Consider the following 22,435-nt stretch of genomic DNA (forward strand, 5'->3'; position numbering starts at 1 on the left):
CAGTGTCCATTGTCGTGTGTGTGGTGTTCCACACGTGTTCCGTGACCTGTGTGTTCTGCTTGGGTTGGCGACCTGCCCTCCTGACCTCAGTGTCTCCATGATGGGAGCTTTGCGAGTGCTGCATGTACTTCTGCGTGGTGTGCTCTGCACAGTCTGAGTATTTGCTCCTTGTCTGTTCACTATACCTGCTTCACACGGTTCTTTCTCTTTTGGCTTTCCAGGCAATCGACAGTATACATCAAGTTGGGGTTTATTGTCTGGCCTTGGTTCCAGCAAACACCCTCCCCAAAACTCCACTCGGGGGCATCCATTTGTCTGAAACAAAGCAGCTCTTCCTGGAGGGCTCACTTCACCCCTGCAATGTCCTCATGTGTCCCCACACGTGCGTTACAAACCTGCCTAAGCCTCGGCAGAAGCAACCAGGTACGTCTGAAGGGCTGTGAGGGCCTGAGGTGGTCCTGGGTCTGGGCAAGGGCCACACAGACCCCATTCTCAGCCTTCGTCTTCTCCAGTCTCTGGTTATACACTCTGGCAGGTCAGCCTCCTCCTGAACACTGTCTTGCTGCCACATATGGGAAGAAGGTAGTGGAGTCCAGGCCCAGGGTGAGGGCCACGGGGGAAGGAGAGGTGCTGGTAGTTACCCGAGCCCAGCCTCCCTGGCAGATGTCAGACGTCCTTGAGGACTCTGGCAAAGCACCTCTCAGGGTCACTGCTCCTTCCTATAGACATTAGAATAAAGCCTGCAAACCTGTTCCATAACTTACAGCCCTTGGAGCCTGTGAGGAGTTCTGCAGCTTCGTTTATGGTGTCCTCATGATGCTGAACATTTGTCTGCTGCTTTGTAGTTTAGGGAAAGTGAAAGTTGCTCAGTTGTGTCCGACTCTTTGCAACCCCGTGGGCTATATAGTCAGTGGAATTCTCCAGGCCAGAATACTGGAGTGGATAGCCTTTCCCTTCTCCAAGGGATCTTCCCAACCCAGGGGTCAAACCCAGGTCTCCTGGATTGCAGGCGGATTCTTTACCAGCTGAGCCACAAGGGAAGCCCAAGAATACTGGAGTGGGTAGCCCATCTCTTCTCCAGCGGATCTTCCCATCCCAGAAATCAAACCGGGGTCTCCTGCATTGCAGGCAGATTCTTTACCAACTGAGCTATCAGGGAACATGTAATTATAAACCATCTGACTTGGTCCTCCTAGCAACGATTATGCTCTTTAAGGTGGCACCCAGTTACCAATGAAGAGGAATTTATTGCAAGAATGTGGTGCTAGTATAGTGATGAAAAGCCCCCAGCCCCCAGCCTTGACGTGCAAACAGACCAGGGGGGTGGCTGGGCGAGCCCAAGGGGTGTTAGAATGACGAGTAGCAGGCCTGGCACAAGCTGCCCACGCCTCCACACATTGCTGGTATTAACCTGACTCATCCTCTTGGAGTCTTAAGGAGTGGGCGTTCTTGTCTCCATTTTATAAGGAAATGAGATCATGCCACAGAGAGGTTCAGGAACTAACCCAAGGCTGTAGGGCCAGAGTATTGGAGAGACAGACCCAGGCCTGATGCTCTTTGCTCCACTGATGAAGCATGGCCGGGCAGAGATCACAACAAGTCAGCTAGAGATAGTTGACGGGCCATGGGTATAGCGCAGTGGCGGTAGACATAGGAACCAGGCCACCTCCAGAAGCGAGCTTGATGCAGTGAGAGTGAGCAGTCTCTCCAGATTCAGGTGAGGACACCAGTGCTGCAGGAGGAACGGGGTCACCCACTGGCTGACCACCACTCTCTGCCAGCAGAGTAGCCTGTGGGGCTGGGCTGGGACTCCCATGGTAGAGCTTATATCCTCCTTGAAAGAGCACACAAGGCCTCAGCTCTCACTGCTTTTCGGGCACCTTAGGTTGGCATTTACCAGTAATCTTTCTCTAAAGTTTTCTAGTATTCTCAGATTCCTTATTAATGTTCTTCCTCTCTTTTTTTCCTCTTACCTCCATTTTGTTGTTTCGACCCGTGTTTGTGGTATGGAGGGTAGAGTTTATTTCCCAGTGAAGCACCCACTTCTTCACATCCTGTGGGCACTGGCTTCGGGTGGCCAGCCAAGAAAGACATGGGGCACAGCCCTTCATGAGCATGAGAAATGGATGGGGAAAAAGCCTGGCATGTTTTTACTGAATGGACAAAAGTTTCTGGGCTCCCCAGGGAGGCTTCACTCACTGAGCCTCCCTCTCCCTCCTTTAACCCTGTTCATTCCTGGACACCTTGACCTGGTGTCCTGGCCTCCAGTGGGCCCAGGTGCTGGGACACAGTTGGTGGCCAGAATTCAAGACAGATGCTTAGGATGAAGGATCGCTGGTAAATGCATGACCACCTCAGGGCTGTAGTACTCAGATGTCGCCGGATGACTGGGAACTCTGGACAGGGAAGTGTGACCCCATGAGTGGGCTCTGAGAACCGGCTGGTCACCTGCCTCTCGGGTACTGAGTAGTGCCAGGGCATCCACACCACTCTGAAGCAACGTGGACGGCACAGCTTCATGTAACTGACAGTTTTAAGGAAGGATGCTCTAATGGTATCTGGTGCCTCTCATCTGTTCTTGTTAAATAATGAAGGTTATGTGGCTCTCTATCATCAAAAAGCTAGTTTTTTCCAGCAAAATACTGAATGCCCTTCACCAGCGAACAAAGGCAGTGGCCTGGGAGGGTGCTTAGGGGAGATGCTGAAAGCTTTATTTCTGTGCCCCCTCACTTGAAGTTTGCTCCTGTTTGTCTTTGTTTTCATGGTAGTGACTTACTTGAAACCCTGTTCTAATCAGGCTTTTCAAAGTCACATCTTTGAAAGGAAATCAGAGTAAGCTCCTTCCTGAATTGGGAAGTCATATTTTCAGGAACTTCGCTCGTGTCCTACCTCATGTATCTCCCTCATGTGCGTGCTGCTGCTGCTTTGCAGAGATCGGCCCTGCCTCTGTGATGGTGGGGAACCTGGTGTCTGGGAAGAGGATCGCACAGGCCAGTGGCAGAGACTTGGGCCAGATAGAAGACAATGACCAGGCCCGGAAGGTGAGAGCTTGCCCGGTTCCTCTCCACTCCTGCCCAGATGCTGTGTCACAGGTGTTACCGACTCCCACTTGCCTTCTCTGCCAGCCCAGTGTTAGCATTGATGGCCTTTCTTCCTGTCTCCCTGCAAGACCCTCCTGTAATCTTGTAAGGAAAGCGTGTTTGCTGGGGTGCAGTGTTTTAGGACTCCTCACGTGGCACAGAAATGGGTAGGTGATGCAGCCCATGACCAGCAGGCCTGAAGCCAGCATCTGCAGTCCCTATCCTGTCTTGGTGTTCCCTGCACACTTGTTCCTGGTTATCCACCAGCCCTGATTGGACACTCACACTGCCTCACGGCCACCTTATAGTGAGGTTTCAGTCTTTGGATCTTTGCAGTTCAAGGAAGTGTCAATTCAAAACCCAGGTTTAAAAGCCAGACATTCTTAAAGCAGCATTGGGAGTTGTAGGAGGAATATTTGGGCCCCACTCCACATAAGCACTAGAGACACAGTTTGTCCCACGCAGCTGCAAGTCCCTGTTATAGCATTCAGCTGGAGAACTCTGGTGATTCACCAAAAGGTGGTCCCACTCTGTGGGCTCCAAGGAAATATGACAAAATCAGCCATTTAAGATGTTGCCAGTCTGGTAACATGTAGTAACATGTTCAAAGAAAGTACTTGATGAGCATGTTCCACACCTCACACTGCATTTCTATCATAAAATGGATTAAATGTGGCAATTGCTGTGTCGGTGTCATGAAACAGGGCTGTCCTTGTTACTGCAGACATGTTAGTGGGTACATGTGATCTGTGTGATCTCAGGGCTGTTGCTTGCCTTCAGAGTTGACCACTGTAAACACAGCAAATTTAAGAGAGCCCATTTTTGAAACAGGGTAGATCTGAGTCTATCATTGCAGCCCCCAGAAATCATTGTTAAAACTTGTGGAAGCCCCAGGAGAAGGGATGTTTCTGTGTCGACTACTCTGTCTATAAGGGGAATGGCATCTTCCCATCCTTGGGCAGATTTCAGAGGCCTTCCCTCGTGGTGGCACGGCCCCAGCCCTCCAATTGCTGGGTCTGAATCACGCACAGTGAATTCCAGTCACTGCCAGGAAAGCATTGTAAACGCCTGCTTATCCTGTTGATTATATTTGTCAGAGATTATCCTCTCCCGACTTAAGGCACTGACAGACCCTACTGTTAGATGCTGAGGCCAGCCCAAATGCCCAGGATGGTCTGGACCTAACAGCTGTGCTCTGTTCCAGTTCCTGTTCCTCTCGGAGGTCCTGCAGTGGAGGGCGCAGACCACCCCTGACCACGTGCTGTACACGCTGCTCAACTGTAGGGTGAGGCCCCACCCGTGTACCCTGGTGTTGCCTGTGTGCGCGCCATGATTTCATGCTGCTGTTCCATACTCTCCACTAAAACCCTTCTCCATCTTACCTGAATCCTTTTGTTTGTTTGTTGCTATTTTGATTGAGACCTTTTACCTAAGAAAGGTCACTTTTTAATATAAGGGTTTGAGTGTGTGCGTGCGTGTGCGTGCGTGTGTGTGTGTGTACATGTGCTTAGTCGCTTGGTTGTGTCTGACTCTCTGCAACCCTTTGGACTGTAGCCCTCCAGGCTCCTCTCTCCATGGGATTGTTCAGGCAAGAATACTGGAGTGAGTTGCCATTTCCTCCTCCAGGGGATCTTCCCAACTCAGGGATCAAACCCATGTCTCCTATGTCTTCTGCATTGCAGGCAGATTGTTTACCTGCTGAGCCATCAGTTGTATATATACACACATACATTTATATATGTATATACTTACGTACTTATATATATACACACACACATATATATAGCATGTGTGTATGTATACACATATACTTGTGTATGTATATATTTTAGCAATATTTTTGCAGTATCTCCCCCTAAATGAGTGGAGAATGTCTACAATAGAGAACAGTTGTGGATCTGAGAGGTATTTATGTTTCTTTTTATTATTTAACTACCTTTTTTTTTTTTTTTTGGTAAAAAGTCATGTTTTAGTTATAGGCTTTCATTCTTAGGAGTGAAAATAATTTTTGTAATTAAGGTTCACATTTACATTTCTCATTAGAAAAGTAAGTCATCAGATTGTGCTCCATAATAGTACTTAAGAGTAAGGCCTTAAATGCACAAGCAAATAGTACTGACAATGAGCAGTAAATGCAGAAGTCTTAAAATACACCTGTTTTTGTTTACTCTGGAAATAAAGCCTGAAAACTAGATTTAGTTAGGTCTTCTTGACTAGTGTGGATGCTTGCAACTTTAAGACATTATAGCTCTTCAGAGATGCAAAATATCACAATCTTTGTGCACAAAGGTGCCTCTTGTCACTTAGAGCAATCAGTTAAGGACAGTGAAAGGAAATGCCAACTATGTAAGTCCCTCCCTAAATCTGTAAGTTGGACATCCAGCTGCAGACCAGTTTCGCAGTGATTTAGTTTGTAGAAGTACCTCTGGTCCTCCTCTGACTCCGCTCATCTTGACCCTGCATGCTGAGCTGACCTCAGCAGTTCTTGTTCACTGTGTCTGTTCAGACCGACCCCAGGAAGAGCCTTAGAAAGCCCTCCCGCTCCCCAGCTTCTGTGAGGAACGCTTGCTGTCCCTGCCGTTTGGTGCCTACACTTGGACCCTCTTCGTAGGATTAACTCTCTTGGCTCAGGGCCCATCGGTGCACATGGGGCATGAGCCCAGGGATACGGTTACCAGGAGCCTTGTGTCTGATCTGAAGCCAGCCTGCCTGCTGCATTCATCTTTCTCCCTTGGCTCTGCCTCAGCCTGTAAACACAGATAAGGCTGCTTTTCTGGCACTGGTGCATGGTTGTGTCCCAGTTACTCTGTAATCATTGCTTCTGACTTTCTTTGTCCTCTGCCCTGGCATTTCTCCTGGAGACTGTTGGTGACTCCTTTTTTTCTGCAGCATCTCTTGTGGTGTCTGGTGGTTCCCAGCAGCACCTCCAGAGGGGCCACTGGAGCTGGAGCCTTATCCAGCCTGGCTTCAGCTTCGGGAGGAACTCCTCTTCGGAGCCCCTTCCCTGAGCTCCCTGAGGGTGACCCTTCCAGAGCTCTGGGTGAGAGGAAGTTTCATTGCTGTCACAGACACAAAGATTCAGAAATGATTTGGTTGTATTGGTAGACTGTAGTCCGGTCAGCAGGAAGAAACAGCTGGTCCAGCTACATATCACTTGGGGGCTGGCAGTGTGCTGGACAGGTCAACTGTGTCCCCATTCCCAGATCCTGAGTTCACAGTCCTTTGCTGTGGCCAGACACGAGGTCATTGGGGAAATGTGTTCACCAGAAATGAGTCATATTCTCGAAGGGGTGAGTTGTGGAGATCAAGCCCATGTGTTATCTTACTTCAGGTCAGCGTGGGGACAGCATGGCCCACGGTAGTAGCCTTCCTTCAGACAGGAGGCCTTCCTTCCTTCTGTCTCCCAGGCCTTCTGATGTGGCAGCAGCTACATCCACAGAGCTGGATGGGTCAGCAGGGAGTTGGTGTCTGCGCTCATCCCCATCCTCCCAGAGCCCTGTGCGCACTCAGCATAGGTGTTCAATCTGAGCCGCAGGTCAGGACCATCCTCTCCATGGCGGTCACAGTGGAATTTCCATTCACCCAGCCTTCTAGCTCAGCACCATCCAGTAGAAATCAGCATAAGCCAAATGCACAGTTTAATATTTTCTGAAAGCAAAATTTTGAAAAGGTGAGAAGAAACAGCTAAAATTCATTCTATTAATATGTTTTGCTCAATATCCCCAAATATTGTCCTTCCAATGTGGGGCCTCAGGCCGCTTCCAGGCATCCTCCATTCCGGATGGCCCCTCAGTTGTTGCAGGTCCCAGCTGCGTCGTGCCACCTGTTTACTGCCCACAGCACTCATTTGTATGCCCTCCTCCACGGCATCGTAGTCCATAGTGTCGGAGCTGTTGTGCTAGGCTTGTAGGCAGAAGTGAGGATTCATTTCACTGCAAATGGGGAAGGACTTATGTTCTTGGAACTTACATACAAAGAGCATCTGTTACTTTTTAAAGAGAAACACCAGCCAACGCTTTTAACTTTTTTTACATTTTAAAATGTGAATCATTTTTGGCTTTTTCTTCATTCCTGAGTATGTTTTTACTTGTCATTATTTAATTTAATGTAAAACTTTGCAGTTGTGCCATGTTTACAGTTACCCACACTGAAATCGTTGTCTTCAGAGTAGCAACTGGGTGGTGGATCATCCTGCATTGCCGTTTTGTTATGATACCAGCCAAAACCTCTTTCACGGAAAGTCAGCCCTAATTTTCTGTGATGTACCTTTTCCTAGAACCTTCTTATGCGGTGGGTTTCTGTACTGAAAACCCACCTTTTTCCATGAATGTTGATGAGGATGCCAGCTAACCACTGACCTGAAGATAAATGGCGTTTTATTTTTTGTCACAGTGAGCGCTTTGGAAAATGAAATGCGTGATTGAAAACTAGCTTTTCTCCTGAGGTGAAGGGCCCCATGGCAAGTGATGTTGCATGGTGTGGGGCTGGCCAAAGCCTGTGTCCTGTGATACTCTCTCAATGTTGAGCCTGCAGGCAGAGACCTGGGCGGGGGGAGGCTGTGTTGGGTGTATTGGCACCAGCTTGCCACAAGGGGCCCCAGGTCTGATGTAAACCCTGTGGGTGAGAAAGGGTATTTTGAAGCAGTGGCGAAGATTGCTGAAGGACAGAATGCAAGTAAATCTCACCATTTTGAAGCATCTGGAGATGGATGTTCTCAGAACCAGTGTCAGAGCGTTCAGCTACTCGTGAGTCATCGGTGCTTCTTGCATATTATAAGGCTTTGTTATGTGACCGGAAAGCTGATACTGATAGGGGATCAGCACTGGCTCTTTGGATAACTCAAAGAAGAGCAGTTGAAAGAGTTTTAACAGCTCAATCCCCGAATGCTCGCTTCTTAAGATAAGACCTGCTATGGACCAGCACAGGCAGCAGGGTGGTGGTGGGAGTCCCCAGTTGGTACTGCCGCCCCACCAGCAACTCAACTGGTCCCTGGCCACAGCCAGGAGTGCAGTGCTGGCATTCCTCCAGGACAGCTGGCATGGAAGCATGGGGGCTCATGGTGGGGGGTTGGGGGTGGTGGTGTGGGCCTCACCTCGGTGTGCTGGGGGCTGGTGCCCCATCTTCACTTTGAAGAGCTCGCAGGACTGTTGGGTGAAGAGGGATATGTTTTGGTTCATGTGCACACATGTGTTGCACAGGAGTGATTGCTCAGAGGACTGGTCCAGCTGCAAAGGCACCAGTTCTCAGATTTCAGCTGGATCCCAGACACCAGCCTCGTAGGTCTTTCTGTGTTTACCCGGCTTTGCCACATTCTGCTCTCTGGCTCTTCCACTTTCTGTGTCTTTTTCTGTTTATTTTTTAACTTTCCTCACAAGGAAGATGATTAAGGAAAATATTTGGGATGAGTAAGTTCAATTCAGAGAATGGTAAGCATAGCCCCACTGTGGGGGAGGCTGGTCTCAGCAGGAAGGGGCCTGAGTCTGCCTGGCAGCTGTCTGGATGGCCCCCCTTTTCCACCGGCCTATGTGCCCCAGGCCATCAATGATCTCGTGAGTGTTTTGGGCAAATGCTGGCCGCTGGTATATATATCCTTTTAGGGTTCACATCTCACTGGATCCCACACACCCCGTGCAGATGTTCTGCTTGGGTGGCATTTCTAGTGTCTCTTCACACACTTCAAGTCACCAGGTCACCCATATCCTTTAACGGCCCCAAAGATTGTGGTCTCTCCTGTCCACGTTTCTCCTCCCACACACCAGCTGCTCTCACCACCTCCCTGTGGACAGGCTTCTTCATGTCACTGTCCTTGGAAACTCCCCACCTCAACAGATGCATCAGGCTCCTGGTGCCCACCATCCTGTGTCCAGCTTCAGGGTCTTCCTCACCCAACACTCCTGTCAAGTTTGCACTTAGTGTAAGGAGAGGTCCTTCTCCCGTTCATCCCTTTTAAGTCGGAATTGATGATACAGCAGTTTTTAAATAGCTGTAGACAGTGATCTCCTCTTACCTGGGAATATGTGCAAATAAAAAGTGAATCCTCAAGGGAAACTTTTTTGGATAAGTTGTATGTTTATAGTTTATTCTTGCTTTTATAAATAAAGAGTAAATGTCATGTATTTTGATATCTCTTAGTACCTGTTTTGCTACTGATTTTCATCCTCAGTGTTTTTTAAGGTACTTTTCAATCCAAATGTGTTTATTTGTTCCCGCGTATTTAAAAGTCTACATTAAATGAATTTGACAATTCCCATTTTTCCTTTGTTTGTTTGTTTGTTTGTTTGGATGGTTGCTTTTCTGGGAGTTGGTTTGTTTGTTTTCTGACCTCCTTGACTTTTGATGTAGCCTTTTTTAAAAAGTTTCAATTAGTCCTATTTTTCATAGTTCAGATCCTCCAGATTTATGATTAATTTCTTATTGCCCACGACAATTACACATAAGTCCCCAAATTACTAGATTGATTTTGTTTTATACTTTTAGCTGTTTTTTCATGTCCAGTAATTGTTTTTAAAATGTTTCTTGTTAATGCAGATGTATCTGGAGTCAGCTTTGGTGTTGTACTTCCTAGCTACTGGGGAGGAGAGGAGAGCAGAATGCCAGTGGTGGGCGGTCTTTTGAGGGGGTAACGAAAATGTTTTGAAGCCGGCTGTGGTGGGGGTCACACAACTCTGCAGATACATCCACTTAATTGTACATTTTAAATCAGTGAGTTGTATGGTATACAAAAGGCATCTCAAAGCTGTGATATTAAAAAACATCATACCCATTTGTTCTTGTGATACTCAGGGCACAATAGCAAACTCGCTGACGTGTGTCCAGCTGCACAAGCGGGCTGAGAAGATAGCCGTGATGCTGATGGAGAGGGGACACCTGCAGGACGGGGACCACGTCGCCCTGGTCTACCCACCAGGTAAGAAACGGGGTTGTGCAGACCAGCCCGTGCCTGAGGGACCCTGCATCACACCCATCGGTGCTCAATGGCCTTGCTGTATTACCACCAAAATGGGCCCCGACCCCGGCCTGGCTCACAGGGTGGACTGCGTGCTGCGTGCTGTATGACTGATGATAGGGGCACAGACAAATTGGTATTTCAGAGACTTTTGTATCAAACTTTATTAGCTATCTGAGGCAGTTCATTTAATCAGTAGTTAAATACTTGACCACTGAGTGGATAATCAGGAAGTTGAGTTTAAAGACTCCTTAGAGGGATGACAGCAGTGAAGCCTCTGGGCTGCGTTGGCTTCCTGTGCCTGAGAGAACGGGGCTGCTGGGGGGCTGTCCCTGAAGTCTGACAGACGTGTGGGGGCGGCCCCGTGCCTGCCTGGTTGCTCCAGGTTGGTTGTCCTGCTGCTGAGTCTCACTGAAGACTGCTCCTCTCTCTGTGCAGGGATAGATCTCATCGCTGCATTCTATGGCTGCCTGTATGCAGGCTGCGTGCCCATCACCGTCCGTCCCCCACACCCACAGAACATCGCCACCACGCTGCCCACCGTGAAGATGATCGTGGAGGTAATGGCTGCCTGCAGGGTCTGGCCCGAGTGCTGGGCTTATAAACTACAGAGCCTGGGCTCCGGGGCTGGTGTGGGTGACTGTAGTCCCAGCGGTGGAGGGGGTCCAGCCTCTTTGTTCTAGGAGCTTGCTGTTTTGTTCTGGAATCAAGATAGCAACTTGTGCGTAGAGTTAGGGGCTAGAGAGCAGTTTTGCCACAATGCGTGGGAATCAAATTCACTCCCTAGAGAGGGCACCTCTCTGGACACTGGGCAATTCCCCACCAGCCCAAGGAACAAACCAAGAGGAGTGGAAAAGTCAGACATTTTAACGTTTCTTTCCTCAAGACTGAAAAGCAGCCTGTTCCTTCTTGAAAGTATAGTTTGTTTTAACTTTTTTTATTTTTATTTTTGTCTGGTGAAGTTTAAGAGGATTAGGGTAAGTTTTTCCCCTTAGAGGAGGAACCCCAAGGGGCATCACAAATAAATACTTGTTTGTAGTTGTGTCAGAGGACCTTCAGGGTTGTCACTGTGGCAGTAAGTGCTGAGGCTGTGTGTGGAGAGTGAGCATTTCTGGAGGATGGGGAGGGTGTGGTGAGAGTGGGTAGTTTGGGTGGTGCTTTCTGAGGTGACGGCCACACAGTTGACACCACTCAGCTCTAGTAATTGCCAGGGCCTCAGTCCGCACGAGCTCTGCTCATGTGGTCTGTGGTCAGATTCCCAGTCACATGGACCTCCGTTGGCCCTGAATGAGGCGGCTGTGCACGCAGCCTACCCTGGAGCTACACAGCTTCCACGTGGTACACAGCTGGCACACAAGCAGGCATAGTCCCCTGTCCTTTACCCTCCTCCTCTCCGTGCCTTGTTCTCTGACCCTCAGGTGAGCCGTTCTGCCTGTCTGATGACAACACAACTGATCTGTAAATTGTTACGGTCCAGGGAGGCAGCTGCGGCGGTGGATGTCAGGGCCTGGCCACCTATACTAGACACAGGTTGGTTCTCAAACTCACCAAAAATGTCTGTTTGCTCATCTGCTTTTCCACTAAGTCAGAGATGCTAACAGCTTGTTTTCCTCTCCAGATGATTTGCCAAAGAAGCGGCCTGCCCAGATCTACAAACCTTCCAACCCAGACACTCTAGCTTATCTTGATTTCAGTGTGTCCACAACCGGGATGCTAGCTGGAGTGAAGGTGAGAAACAATCTGAGCAGTGTGCAGTTAGCAGGCCATAGAGTGATGCTTAATTTTCATTCTTATGTGTATAGGGCTCTGGTGGGGCCTGGCATCGAAACACGGAGAGAGGTATATGCATACGTGTGTGTTCTGGTCAAGCTATAAAATGCGTGACCATTTCAGTAGTTAGCTAGGCTGACTGATTCTTTCCAAATGTTCAAACAGTGTTTTTGTGTATAACCACAGCTTCACCAGCCCCTGATAAAGAAACTGCCTATGTTTTCCTTTCTTGCTGGTTCTCAGATCCCAGTATTCTATTATAAAACTCTGTGCACAGGAGTTCCTTGCATTTTTAACACAGGTCTCATTGTAACAGGCCAGAACGCTGCTTGTTGCTGTTGCTTTTTCCCATCAAAAAAAGGAACTAGTACGTGTGTCACCTGAGTTAGGACTCTCCTAGGTTAGGCAGGGTCCTCATCAAGATACCGTTGAGTTCTCTAGCCTCAGGAAGCCCTGCACCTAGTATTCGTCTGATTGCTGAGCTTGCATAATTTTCAGTTCTCTTGCTTAATTTTTTTTTCCAATTTTGTATTTGTAGTAAAATACATGTAACACACACTTACCACTTAACCAATTCAAGTGTGTGGTTCAGTGGTATTAAATTCATTCACAGTTCTGTGCTGCTCTCAGCAGCACTCACCTCCATAACTCATCTTCTAAACTGAGACTCGCCTCTACCTGCCAGCTTTCTGTCTCTGCAATTTTGACTGTTCTAGTACCTTGTTTGCAGTCCATGGGGTCGCTAAGAGTCGGACACAACTGAGCAACTTCACTTTCACTTTTCACTTTCATGCATTGAAGAAGGAAATGGCAATCCACTCCAGTATTCTTGCCTGGAGGAATCTCAGGGATAGGGGAGCCTGGTGGACTGTTGTCTTTGGGGTCGCACAGAGTCGGACACAACTGAAGCGACTTAGCGGCAGCAGCAGTACCATGTTTATGTAGAATCATACAATATATGTCTTCTTGTGTCTGACTTATTTCACTTAGCATAGTTTCTTCAAGGTTCATCCATGTTGAAGTATATATCAAAATTCCTTTTTAAGGTTGCATTAAGATTTCACTGTATGTGTTTACCACATTTTGCTTATCCATTCATTTTTCAATGGATACTTGAGTTGCTTTCACATTTTAGCTATTGTGAATCATGCTGCATTGAGCATGGGGTGTATAAATATCTCTCTGAAACATGGCCTTTAACTCTTTAAAATATGTATCCAGGAGTTGAATTGTTGGGTCAAAGGGTAATTTTACTTTTATTTGGGAGGGAATTGCCATACTCTTTTCTGCAGTAACTGTCCTACTTTACCTTCTCACCAGTGATGCACAAAGTTTCCAGTTTCTGTACATTCTTGCCAACACTTGGAATTTATTTTCTGTTGGTTTTTCTCTTTTGAATGTCTTCTTTTTCTGTGGCTGAGCCTCATGGCTTGTAGGATCTTGGTTCCCTGACCAGCGATTGAACCTGGGCCATGGCAGTGAAAGTCTGGAACCCTGATGATTAAATCACAAGGGAACTCCCTGGGCATTTCCTTTTTGTTTGTTTGTTTGTTTGAAGTGGCCTTCCTAATGTATGTGAGGTAGATCACACTGTAATTTTGATTTGCATTTCTCTGAGGATTAATGATACTGAGCACCTCTTGGTGTGTATTCTTTGGAGAAATGTTTATTCAACTCCTTTGCTGACTTTGAATTGATAGTTTTCTTATTGGTGTTGAGTTTTAGAAGTTCTCTGATACCCTTATCAGTTACATGGTCTGCAGATATTCTCTCCCATTCTTTGAGTTGCCCTTTTACTCTATGTAAGTGTTAGTTGCTCAGTCGTGCCCAACTCTTTGCAACCCCATGAACTGCAGCCCACCAGGCTCCTCTGTCCATGGGATTTTCCAGGTAAGGATACTGGAGTGGGTTGCCATTTCCTTTTCCAAGGGATCTTCCCAACCCAGGGACTGAACTCTGGTCTCCTATATTGCAGGCAGATTCTTTACCAACTGAGCTACAAGGGAAGCCTCTTTTACTCTATGGATAGTGCCTTTTGATGCAGAAAATTGTTTAGTTTTCATGAAGTCTAATTTTGTCTGTTTTTTTTTTTTTAACCAGTGCCTTTGGTGTCCTATCCAAGAAAGCATTTCCAAATCCAGTGTAGTAAACTTTTGTCCCACGTCCCATGTTTTCTTCTACAAGTTGTATTGTTTTAGGTCTTAAATTTAGAACTTTGATCCATTTTCTGTTAATTTTGTTTATGGTATTAGGTTAAGAGTGTAGCTTAATTCTTTTGCATGTGGATATCCAGTTTTCCAAGCACCATTTGTTGAAAGGACTGTCCTTTCATTGGATGGTCTTGGCATTCTTATCAAAAATACATTTGATCACCCCCACTTAGTTAGCATCATGCTCGAGAGTGAGAGGTTGAAAGATTTCCAGAGAAAAGGCAAGATTTCTTCTCAGATCAGGAAGCCACTCTTGTTCAGTATAGTGTTGGAAGTCCTAAGCAGAGAAATTAGGCAAGAAAAAGAAATACAAGGCATCTCAGTTGGGAAAGGAAGAATTAAAATTGTCACTATTTGCAGATGACATGATGCTTTGTATAGAAAACACTAAAAACTCCACTGAAAACTTACAATAAATAATTCAGTAAAGTACAAGATAACAAAATCAATACAGAGAAATCTGTTGTATTTCTGTACACTAATAATAAAATAGCAGAAAGAGAAATTAAGGAAACAGTTTTATTTACAACTGCATCAAAAAGAATACCTAGGAATAAATTTAACCAAGGAAGTAAAGGATCTATATACTGAAAACTGTAAAATATTGATGGAATAAATTGAAAAGGGCAAATGAAAGATATTCCATACTTTTGGATTGGAATAATTAATATTGTTATAATGTCCATACTACCCAAAGCAATCTACAGGTTCGTTGCAGTCCCTATCAAAATTCCAATGGCATTTTTCACAGAAATAGAACAAACTATTCTAAAAATTAGTATGAAACCACAAAAGACCCAAATAGCCAAAGCCATCTTGGGAAAGATCAGAGCTGGAGGCATCATGCTCACTGACATTATAAGGCTACAGTAATGCCAACAGTATGGTACTGGTACAAAAACAGACACAAAGACCAGTGACACAGAATAGCCCAGAAATAAACCCACATACAGTGTTAACTCGTTTATGGCAAAGGAGCCAAGAATATGCGATGGGAAAGAACAGACTTTAAGTAAATGTGCTTGGAGGATTGGACAGCCACATGCTAAAGAATGAAACTGGAACAATTTTCTGCGTCTGTAAAAATGAACTCAAAGTGAATTAAAGACTTGAACATAAGACCTGAAACCATAACTCTTCTAGGAGAAAACATAGGGGTCAGCTCCTAGACATCGGTCTTGGAGATTTTAGTTTGACATCAATAGCAAAGGAAACAAAAGTTAAGCAAGTGGAACTACATCAAACCAAAAGCTTTTGCACAGCAAAGGAAACCAACCAATGAAAAGGCAACCTAGTGAACGGGAGGAAATATTTGCAAACCACATATTGATAATGGGTTAATATCCAAAATATGTAAAGAACCCGTACAACTTAAGAGCAGAAAAACAATTGCTTAAAAATGGGCAGGGGATGTAAATAGACATTTTTCTGAAAAAGATATACAGATGGACAACAGGTACAAGAATATATGCTCAGCATCACTAATCATCAGGGAAATGCAAATGAAAACCACAGTAAGCTATCGCTTCACACTTGTCAGGATGGCCATCATCAAAAAGACAAGAGAGAACATGTTGATGAGGGTGTGGAGAAAGAGAAACCCTTGTGCACTGTTGGTGGAAATGTAACCTGGTGTAGCCACTATGAAAAACAATGTAGAGGTTCCTCAAAGAGTTAAAAATAAAACTACCATATTATCCAAAAATTCCACTTCTGGGTATTGATCTGAAGAAAATAAAAACACTAACTCAGAAAGATGTCTGCACCCCAGTGTTCATAGAGCATTATTTTACAATAGCCAAGATATGGAAACAATATCAGTGTCCGTTGGCAGATGAATGGATAAGAAAAATGAGACATGCCTGCCCACTCACCCACACCATCTATAAGCACACAGTGCAGTATAATTCAGCCACTAGAAAGAAGGAAATTCTGCCATTTGTAACAACATGAGTGAACCTGAAGGACATCATGCTAAGTCAGAAAGACAAATGCTATGTGATCTCACTTATATGTGAAATATTTTTTTTTAAAAACCAAGCTCATAGAGAAAACAGATTGGTGATGGGCAAAAACAGGTGCAGGGAGCCAAAAGGTACAGGCTTCCAGTTATAAATAAGGGCTGTGGATGTATTGTACAGCATGGAAATGGTAGTTAATAGTGTACTGTGTTGCGTACTTGGAAGTTGGTAAGAGAGTAAATCTTAGTAGCGCTCTTCATTAGACTTACTGTGGTGATCATTTTGTAAGACATACACATATATATGTTGTGTACCTGAAACTAGCATAATGATGTAGATCATTTATACCTCAATCAATCAGTCAATTGTATGTGAAGTCTAGGGAAAAATAAATTAATGAAAAAAATTTTTAAAGTCATTTCACCATGTATGTGAGGTTTTATTTCTGGGCTATCTATTCGATTCTGTTTTTCTCTGTGTCTGTCTTTATGCCACTACCACACTGTTTTGATTACAGTAGCTTTCTACTAAGTTTTTAAATCAGAAAGGGTGAGTCCTCTGACTTTGTTGTTCTTTTTCAAGAAGCATCAGTAACATTCAGAGAAATCCAATCAGATGACCAAGAGCTTTTATTAGCCAGCTTGGGAAAAGAGATGAGACACACCAGGAGTGAGGGCCTTCCGTCCTAGCATGTAGGATCCCTGTCAAATTCTGCCCAGATGCTCTGCGCTGGTCCCTTTTACAGTTCAGCTCTGGGTGATGTGCACTCCACACTAACTTGAGAAGTGTCTAAGACCATGAAGTTGGTTAAGTTTTCTGGGCTGCTTTTACTTTCCTGTTCCTCTTAGATTAGTTTGGCTAGAAAGCATCTGTGAAAATTGATGTTATTAGATATAATTTTTCTGTATTTTAAAAGAATTCACATTCCATACTGACTGTTGTGGGACTGGCTGCTGCCTTTAAAGAAACTCTTAACTGTAGCTATGCTGAGACTGGACTTGGGTTTCAGTCAAATGACAAGCTTATCTCACTGCACAAATGGGTGTGACCTTCAGCGAATCTTTACCAACAGGAGTTGTGCGTCCAATGTGCTCTGCTGGTCCCTCTGCTGCATGACAGGTGCAGGGCTGGGTCTGGAGGTGAAGCACGAGTCAGGTGTTGTCTCTGCCTGGAGAGGGCACATGATTGGTCACATGTCCCCATGTACTGTACAGGCTGTGGTGGGGTCGCAGTCGAAGCCACCATTCAAATGCAAGACGTCCTGACCTCATGGGCTAGAGTTACTAGACCAGGAAATTTTGCTTGTGGCTTACTCACTGAAAACGGGAAGACTATTGAGAACCCACAGCCTACCCTCTCCTAACGGAACCAGAGCTTGGCTACAATTGTCCTGTCTGAAACCACCCTTAGCATTGGTGTCTGGTCCAGTGCGTTCTGTGCAGCCTGTGGTGGTGCAAGAGTCCTGAGGCTGGGCTGCAGCTCTGGCGCCTGACACAGCCTTGCTGTCTTGCAGATGTCTCATGCAGCCACCAGTGCCTTCTGCCGTTCTATTAAGCTGCAGTGTGAGCTCTACCCCTCGAGAGAAGTGGCCATTTGCTTGGACCCTTACTGTGGACTTGGGTTTGTCCTGTGGTGCCTCTGTAGGTGAGTTTTCTCTGTATCTCTATGATATAAGTAATAATCATGCATGCTTTTTCAGATCACCTGTGAGCTCAGACCTGCTCATGGGAGGGGGCTGCCTGCAGGATGTGGCTCCCTCTCAGCTTGGCTCTGCATGCTGGTAGCCAGGTAGCCACACTGTCCAGCGTCTGGAAAGTTAGTCTCTGTAAAATTTGCTGAAACTAACAGAGACAGCATCTGGGTCCGCTCTGAGAAGCTGTCTGTTGGGAACCTGTTTTCCAAGCAACTCCCAGACCTTGGGCTTGCTTCTTATAGCTCCAAATCTTTGCATATGTCCCAGGCCTAGAACTGTGACCAGGGGCATCCAGGCTCTTTCCTCCTCAGCTTCTCCCTGACTCTAGTTGGGGGATGCTGGGAGCAGGCTCCTCTCCCCTCCTGGCAGGTATCAACAGTATGTATGGAAAGAATGAATGTTTATTGGCATTTTTCTCTAATTGTACATACATGTTCATCGTAGAAACTTTAGAAAACACAAAATAATATTAAGAAGAAAATTAAGCTTTCCATAAGTATACAACCTAGTGAAAGTGAAAAAAAGTTGAAGTCGCTCAGTTGTGCCCAACTCTTTGCAAACCCCATAGACTATACAGTCCATGGAATTCTCCAGGCCAGAATCCTGGAGTGGGTAGCCTTTCCCTTTCCCAACCCAGTTCTCCTGCATTGCAGGCAGATTCTTTACCAGTTGAGCCACAAAGGAAGCCCAAGAATACTGGAGTAGGTGGCCTAACCCTCCTCCAGCGGATCTTCCCAACCCAGGACTCAGACTAGGTTCTCCTGCATTGCAGGCAGATTCTTTACCAACTGAGCTATCAGGGTGATTCCACTAAATACACTATTAGCATTTTGGCATATAGTCTTTCAGATTTTATTTTCTAATATAGTGTGCTACTTTTTATTAACATTTTCAAATATATGCAAGTATTTTAAGTGTGTAGAAATGCTATAACAAACACCAGGGCCCAGCAGCCAGCTTCACATGGACTGTGTTTTGCCAGTTTTGTGTCAGGGTGATGGAAGTGTTCTAGACTGCATTGTGGTGAGCATTGTATGACTCTGCAAATTTGTCAAAGTTCTTCTAATTCTGTGCTTCAAATGGTTGGATATATGATATGCAAATTATACCTAAGTAAAACTTGTTTTGTTTTAAAAGAAAACTCCTTTCCTTGAAGTAACTGAGGTATATGGCACAGACCCTTCCCTGCCCATTCAGGAGGCTAGTGTGACACCACAGGGCGACATGTGTTATCCTGAGTTGTACAACTGCCTTGCTCAGGGTGCCCAAATTGTGAGAGTTATCAATTCTTTGTATGTTTTATCAAATTAATAATCTGAAATCATTGAATTATAAATGTATACCTTTATATTAGTTACCAGAATGTATTTTTTCTCTTTTTTCCTGGTCAACCATTTTTTATTTTAATTTTTTTTATTTAGGTTTTCTTTTTCAGAGCACTATTAGCTTCACAGCAAGATTGAAGGGAAAGTGCAGAGATTTTCTGTTCCACCCCACCCCCACATGCACAGCTTCCCCATTATAAGCATCTCCCACCAGAGCATATGTTTTTTACAAACTAGGAACCTACCTTGATGTATTATCATCCCAGAGTCTGTAATTTACATCAGAGCTCACTCTTGGTATTGTAGAGAGCCCAGAAACAGACTCAAGTAAGTACAGTCCTTTGAGCTTTGACAGACGTGCAGAAGCAGTACAGCCATACAATGACCTTTTCAAGAGATGGTGTTGGAACAACTGGACATCCATCCCCGCCCCCTGCAAAAAAATCACTCTACACAGAGGCTTTGTGGCCTTCTCAAAAATAGATCAAAATACATCATATACTTAAATGTGAAACATAAAACTATAAAACTAGATGATAACTTGGAAGAAAATCTAGATAATCTTGGGTTTGGTGATGACTTTTTGACATACCTCCAAAGGCTTGATCATGAAAGAAATAATTGACAGACTGACTTTATTAAGATCAGTTATCTCTGCTCTGCAAAAGGCACTGTCAAGAGAATGGGAACAGGCCAGAGACTGGGAGAAAATGTTCCCAAAGTGTTTTTAAATTGTTCTGTTCTTTTTGAAGTTAAGATCTAAACTGAAATAGTTGAGGTTTGAGAATTTCGCAGAAAATAATTTCTTCCCTGTAAGCAACCTGCTATTATTAAGTTGGAAAGTATAATAGACAGTGCCAAGAATTCAGTATTGGTTAATAAATGAAACAGCAAGCAATCAACTTTTGTTGGATTGAGACCAAAAAAAGGCAAGTAGAAACTTGGTGAATCAGGTTTTCTGTTGTCCTGTATTAGGATTTAATAGCTTTTTTATTAATGTTGACTTCCATTTACAGAAGTGAAGACAGAGGTGAAACTATGCTTAATTTCCACAAATGTGCTTAGTTTCTCCAACCTTGAACTCCACCCCATGGACCCCACCTTTTCATGCCCATAGCAGTCTGATCAAGCGAATCTTTTATCCTGATGTGTATTCTTAAGAAAGCTAGTAATAGGTGATTTGCATTTTGTTTTCTTCATTTTGGGTCTCCTTATGACAGGATTTAAAAGGAAAATGCTGATAACAATATGGAAACGATAGATTGTCATAATTAAGAAGTGTATCGTTATAGGGTGTTTATGTACATTTTGGTTCCCTAACACACAGGACTCCAGTGTTGTTAACTGAGCTTGGTGTGTGCTGGAAAATGGGTTTCCATGGTGACAGAGAAGTGTGTAAACTGGAGCTGGAACAGAAGCCAGGCAGGGGTTCTAGTTCAGGTGGTCCAGTTCATCCTGATTCACGAGTGGGTTGAATAACATTCAGCGCTCATGGAAAACTCCCAAGCCGTGTTTCCTGGTGGATAATTATGACTTGTATGGTGCACGATGTGCAGGGTTGTTAGATCTTGGGCTGTTACCTGGCACTGATCCAATTTTGGCCAGGATTGTTCTTTTAACATCCATTCAGCAGAGGTAAATTTTTCATTATTTTTATTTCTTCCTGCTTAATGCTGCCTTGAGGATTCTCATTGAAGTTGGCACCTGAGCTAAAAAGAAAGCTCTAATTCAGGATCATTCCACACATGGTCTGTAGGCTGATTCTGGAGTGCCACATTGCAAAGGGCAGAGGGTCCGTTGGTGCCTATGGCACTAAACACCAAGGAGTCGTTCACTTGGGGGCTGCCGCTCGTGTTGGTGTGCTCAGGGGCAGGGATCTCCCTTAGCTCTCATGGCCCCTGGAAAGAAGACGAGAGCTCCAGGCACAGTCACAGGACCTGTGTGTGTGAGGGGCAGCCCTGGTGTGCTGTAGATCTAGGCTTCTCTTCAGACCCCAAGTGTGTATTCTCGAAAAGCTGATTGGTTAGAATTGAGGGAACAAGTAGGGCATGCCGGTTTCTCAACCAAATGGAAAAACTGGTTTTAAAGCACTGCAGTATTGTATCGGATACAAGAACTTTGGATAAAAGCGTGTTTTCACAACTGCAGGGCTTGGCTCCATTTGTGCAGGAGTGTTGTTGGATCCATCTGACTTGCAGTAAGTAGCTGTTTGACTAGGATGTCAGTATTGTAATACAGATGTATTTGCTGTTGTGCTGTTTGATCTCTTAAATAACCACCATATTATAAAGTGATCCTTAAAGACCTCAATCAGTTTCCGAAGGACAGATCTTAGAGAAAAATTGACAGAATTTTGAGTGTTACAATTATTGGAATGGCCTCTTACTGAGTTTTATAAATGACTATGAAAATAATTTTTATACGTTTCCATAGGGCTCCAGTGGAATGTGCAGTTTTGCATCTTATGTGAATAACAAAACTTTTACATTAGCAGGATTTCAGAGGAAATATTTGCAAACTTTCAAAGGAAAGTTTGGGGTATTAGAATCCTTTATCCTGAGACCAGGATGTACTGAGACCTGTCAGTATATCCTCAGAAGTCTTGGATTACCTGGTGGCTCAGATGGTAAAGAGTCTGCAGGCAATGTGGGAGACCTGGGTTCAAGCCCTGGGTTGGGAAGATGCCCTGGAGAAGGGAATGGCAACCCAATCCAGTGTTCTTGCCTGGAAAATCTCATGGATGGAGGAGCCTTTTGTTCTTATGGGTGGGGCCATGCTCAGTAAATCTTTAATCCAATTTTCTGTTGATGGGTGGAGCTGTGTTCCCTCCCTGTTATTTACCTGGGGCCAAACTATGGTGGATGTGGATGTGATATTGTGGATGTGACTGGTGATAGAAGCAAGGTCCAATGCTGTAAAGAGCAATATTGCATAGGAACCTGGAATGTCAGGTCCATGAATCAAGGCAAATTGGAAGTGGTCAAACAGGAGATGGCAAGAGTGAACGTTGATATTCTGGGAGTCAGTGAACTAAAATGGCCTGGAATGGGTGAATTTAACTCAGATGACCATTATATCTACTACCGAGGGCTGGAATCCCTTAGAAGAAATGGAGTAGCCATCATGGTCAAAAAAAAGAGTCCGAAATGCAGTACTTGGATGCAATCTCAAAAACGACAGAATGATCTCTGTTCGTTTCCAAGGCAAAACATTCAGTATCACAGTAATCCAAGCCTATGCCCCGGCCAGTAACACTGAAGAAGCTGAACGGTTCTATGAAGACTTACAAGACCTTTTAGAACTAACACCCAAAAAAGATGTCCTTTTCATTATAGGGCACTGGAATGCAAAGGTAGGAAGTCAGGAAACACCTGGAGTAACAGGCAAATTTGGCTTTGGAATACAGAATGAAGCAGGGCAAAGACTAATACAGTTTTGCCAAGAAAATGC

At 45.0% G+C, this 22,435-nt stretch overlaps 1 protein-coding gene across 4 annotated transcripts in view; it reads left to right on the forward strand.

Annotated features, from left to right (window-relative positions):
• DIP2C (DIP2 disco-interacting protein 2 homolog C (Drosophila)) overlaps positions 1–22,435 on the forward strand; it is a 199,381-nt gene that overhangs the window by 151,207 nt on the left and 25,739 nt on the right. For all 4 annotated transcript variants that reach the window (XM_010836412.1, XM_010836413.1, XM_010836416.1 and 1 more), the window contains 8 exons: positions 222–423; positions 2,932–3,041; positions 4,285–4,365; positions 9,864–9,987; positions 10,465–10,586; positions 11,445–11,556; positions 11,645–11,754; positions 17,481–17,611. In XM_010836412.1, coding sequence (XP_010834714.1) covers positions 222–423; positions 2,932–3,041; positions 4,285–4,365; positions 9,864–9,987; positions 10,465–10,586; positions 11,445–11,556; positions 11,645–11,754; positions 17,481–17,611 — 992 coding nt within the window. The remainder of the gene's footprint in view (positions 1–221; positions 424–2,931; positions 3,042–4,284; positions 4,366–9,863; positions 9,988–10,464; positions 10,587–11,444; positions 11,557–11,644; positions 11,755–17,480; positions 17,612–22,435) is intronic.

Source organism: Bison bison, unplaced genomic scaffold (genome assembly GCF_000754665.1).
Source record: "Bison bison bison isolate TAMUID 2011002044 unplaced genomic scaffold, Bison_UMD1.0 scf7180017864063, whole genome shotgun sequence".
Classification (NCBI taxonomy): Eukaryota; Metazoa; Chordata; class Mammalia; order Artiodactyla; family Bovidae; genus Bison; species Bison bison.